The following is a 3,808-nucleotide window of genomic DNA, read 5'->3' on the forward strand; positions in this document are numbered from 1 at the left end:
GCAAAGTCCCGCAGAGTGGGTGCAGGGGTCTGCTGGTCTGTCAACTACAGCCAGTGGCACTTTTCATAGTCATGCTTCAAATGACACTGTGATCCTCTGTTTTGTGCACTTTCAGATTCTTTCCCCAGGCCGATTTTGCTATGTTATTAAAGCTTGGCGTCAAGTTCTATGGTAAAGCGTTTGTCTTCTTCCATGCGGTTCAACACCCCAGCCAATGATCTGTCTTTCTTACTTCCCTTGAGTCAAGCTCATGGTGACTCTTGGCTATCAGGGTTATAGAACTCTCCTTAGTAATACTTTAGCCAGTATTTTCGGAGGGCTACTGAATGCCAGAAACTATACGAAGCATTTTACATGCATTACTTCATTTAACAGCTGCAGCAAACCGATGGGACAGCTGTTCACACACGTGCCTCTAATACAGCCCATCAAAGACCTGGCTGCACGACTTACACAAGTGAATGTACTGAAATGAGATTCTGCTTCTTAGCTGAAAAACCACAGAACCTGTAAACATCATGTAGATGATTACTCCAAAATAGGGAGATAAAAATACAAGCACTTTATTTGGAAAAGCAAACACAAAAGATAGGTGTAAATTCAAAGTGTTTACATGCTTCCATTTTGAATAATTCAGTTAAGAACCTATACAAGTTTGTTCCCAGAAGCTAATGCATCAATCACTAGTCTCCACTAAGGAAAAGGAATTCTAAAAATTAACATGGTTTTCAATAACTCAGATTTCACTATTTATATAGAAACCTAGAGAGACCAATAATATCCAATAGCTTCAAAAGATAAGCTAAAGACTTCTTGATGTAATCAATTTACCAATGTTTAATATACACACAAGGAAAATACACTCACTCTATAATTTCTTATAAAATAGCAAGTAAGGAGTAGATGTAGGAGATGTAGAAGGGGAAAGAGAATTCAAAAAGTCCTTCTCTTCAGTAACTTTCACTTGAGAATCATTAAAAAGCAACCACTTCCCCTCATACCCCTTTAAGCTTTGCACTGCATATGAAATTTTGTTTTCAAAATCACTCATGTTAATGCCTGTTTGGTCATTGGATTCCTTGTTTCTATCAGATTCATGGGTCCCATTAGTATTGTTAGTCTCAGAATTTCTATTTTCAGCAAATGCTGCACTGGCAACTTTATCAGGATGAGATGCTTTGTTGAATAACTCATAATCTGCTTGAGTCTTTTGTCCTCTGAGAAGTCCAAGAGTGTCTACATTTTTTTTGTTCAAAACTTTACTTGGCTGGGTATTTCCACTGACTCTAATCGACACTTCTTCATCGTCATAGTTTTTGACCACACCCCTTGCTTCCTCCTTGTTCGATGGTCCTGGCTTACCTACTTCACACGTTTGGTCGATCACAAAATTTTCCTCATCTACTTCTAAACTGTTAAGGTCAGTGACTTTCACAGAAGCAGTATAATGCCCGCTACTAATTGTAATGCCACTATGCATCACAACTGCAAATAATCCATAGCTGTCCTTGGTTGGCTTTGTGCTCCATTCTTCTAGTGACAGTTTAAGGGGTATCAGTAAAGGAGTGTTGATCTTGGAAAGTCCACCACCATAACAATCAAACTCCAAGCCACTAGCAGCAAAGCACTTCAAATGAATAGTTAGAACTTCAGGCATTGCGTCAAACAAAAGACTTCGTTCAGCTTCAGTATAATGATGGCAATTTTCACAGAAATATTTATTTTCTCCTCCAATCCTCTCCACTGAAGCAAACTGGGAAATTGCCCATCTCAGGGTCTTCATGTCTGGTTTTGGCTCTGAAGAACTTTCAGGACTCTCCTCTACTTTGGAAAGCTCATCTTCTTGCACTGGTACGATGACGTCTTGAAACTCTTCTCTTCTTTCTGTTAAACTTTCACATTCTAAGCAACGAGTCCTTATTACCAGCTGACCTTGAAATAATTTCTCCACCAGCTCAAAACCAATTGGCTCTGCACCTTTGTTGATGGGCTTAACTTCCTTCACAGGCATAACATTCTTCCCTGGAGATTGAAGTCCACAACCATCAGCTGTATTATCATTCTCATACTTCCCCATGTCCTCTTCAAGACCACATTCATTTTCTTTAGATTGTCCTTTGGATTCTTGGTTGGTTGTTATTTTACCCAGACTAAAGGATTTAGAAATAATGCTGGGTTGCTTAGCTGTAGACTTGAACCGGTTTCTTTTAACTCTTGATTTCTTTTGTGAGGGTCTTGCACTCTCATTTTCAGAAATGTACTGGGGGATTATTTTAGCAGGAATATCTGATGAATCAACGGTAGCTTTTCTTTTTGATCTGGTTTGTCTCTGGTTTTCTTTCAAAGACTGGTGGTCCTTAGAGACTTTAACTTTTCTCTTCATGTTACCAAGTTCAGTGTCACTTTTTCTTTTCCCATGTACTTTTGGCAGTTTTTCTTTATAGTCTTCAGAATGCCTCATACTGTCCATCTCCATGCTGTTATGGCCACTCATTTCCTCTTTCTGATGTTTTTCTTCTACCTTAGTAGATAACTCTGCCACATTTTTTACTCCTTTTCTTAGGAGGTGGCATGTTTCTTGAATGTGTCCCAAAATACACTGTAATACTTCCTGTGCATCATGCTGTAGATATCCTCCATACATAGGGTTGAGTTTCCTGAGTGTGTTAAGTAGTCGCCTTGGCTGAGTAGCAAGTTTACGAGTATATTTCTCTGGATGTAAGAGAAAACTAGCCTGAAGCTGTTCGACTGAAATGATCAAGGAATGTAAGCTGCATATTAGTTCAAAACTTACTGAAGAATCTCCTTTGCAATTTCCCTTAGCTTTTTGACTGGCTTCATCTTTTAGGGCTTCTTTCTTCCTTGAAATACTGTTAAATAAGTGCTTCACTCCAGATTTAAAACCAGGACAAAAATATAATACCTGAAGTATACTATTAAGATAACAAGTATTGCCGAGATTATTCAGTCCCACAAACGGTAACAAGTTTTTTCTCTTCTCACAGTTGACACGTGAGGACTGTGCTGCAGGAATAACTTGATCAATTTCAGATCCTCTGTATTCAGAAGTTTTTTTCTTCATTTCCTTGAGAATCTGTGAAATCCAAGGCTCTCTTGGTTTCCTTCTTCTGAAAAAACTTCAAGGGACGTCTGGGTTTTTTTGAGGGACTACCTCTTGAAAGCCTATTACTTTCACGAGGTATGACACGGGGCATTTTCTCTTCAAATCCCAAGGAGTTGAGGAGAATTCATTTATACAGGGACCCTGTAATCACCAAGCATATCTAGAATATAACATTTGACCAGGCGCCGTATCTCCTGCTATACCATTTCTTGCTCCTGGCTGTCCTTATCACTGGGGGTTGTGACATCACCAATGTTTCTCCCGTAACTATGGTCATGGCCCAGAGCGCGAGGTCCGCGGCGGTGACGCCGACGAGTCTAACCGGGCTGAGGGCGGGGGCGACAGGTGAGCCCCTGCCCCGAGCCTGCGGGGGGGCCCGCGACCCACGGAAAAGCTGGCCGGATCGCCCTCCCCGCAGGGGAGTGACCATTCGCTCTCAAGAGCGGGAACCCGGGCTGCGGCTCGGTCCTGCCTGGGCGCCGGCACCGACTACATCCCCGAAGCGGCGCCCGACCGCGCCCGCCCCCGTCCCCGCCCCCGCCCCCGTCCCCGCCCCAGGACGGCAAGGAGCGCCAGAAGCGGCTCCGCTCGCCCGGCGCCCGAACCGCTGGGGTCTTCCCCACGACGCCGCCGACGGGAACTTGGCGCATTTTCCTCAGTCTCAGGACTCGTGTGTTTTAGCCT

The 3,808-nt window shown here is 42.9% G+C and overlaps 1 protein-coding gene across 1 annotated transcript; it reads right to left on the reverse strand.

Annotated features, from left to right (window-relative positions):
* Positions 1-840: 840 nt before the first annotated feature.
* On the reverse strand, positions 841-3,215 carry LOC132485951 (ubiquitin carboxyl-terminal hydrolase 1-like). The gene is given in 2 exon segments (XM_060092577.1): positions 841-3,073; positions 3,075-3,215. Coding segments are annotated over 2 exon segments (2,346 nt in total). The 3' UTR covers positions 841-868.
* Positions 3,216-3,808: the final 593 nt, after the last annotated feature.

The sequence above is a fragment of the Mesoplodon densirostris genome, chromosome 3 (assembly GCF_025265405.1).
Source record: "Mesoplodon densirostris isolate mMesDen1 chromosome 3, mMesDen1 primary haplotype, whole genome shotgun sequence".
Taxonomy (NCBI): domain Eukaryota; kingdom Metazoa; phylum Chordata; class Mammalia; order Artiodactyla; family Ziphiidae; genus Mesoplodon; species Mesoplodon densirostris.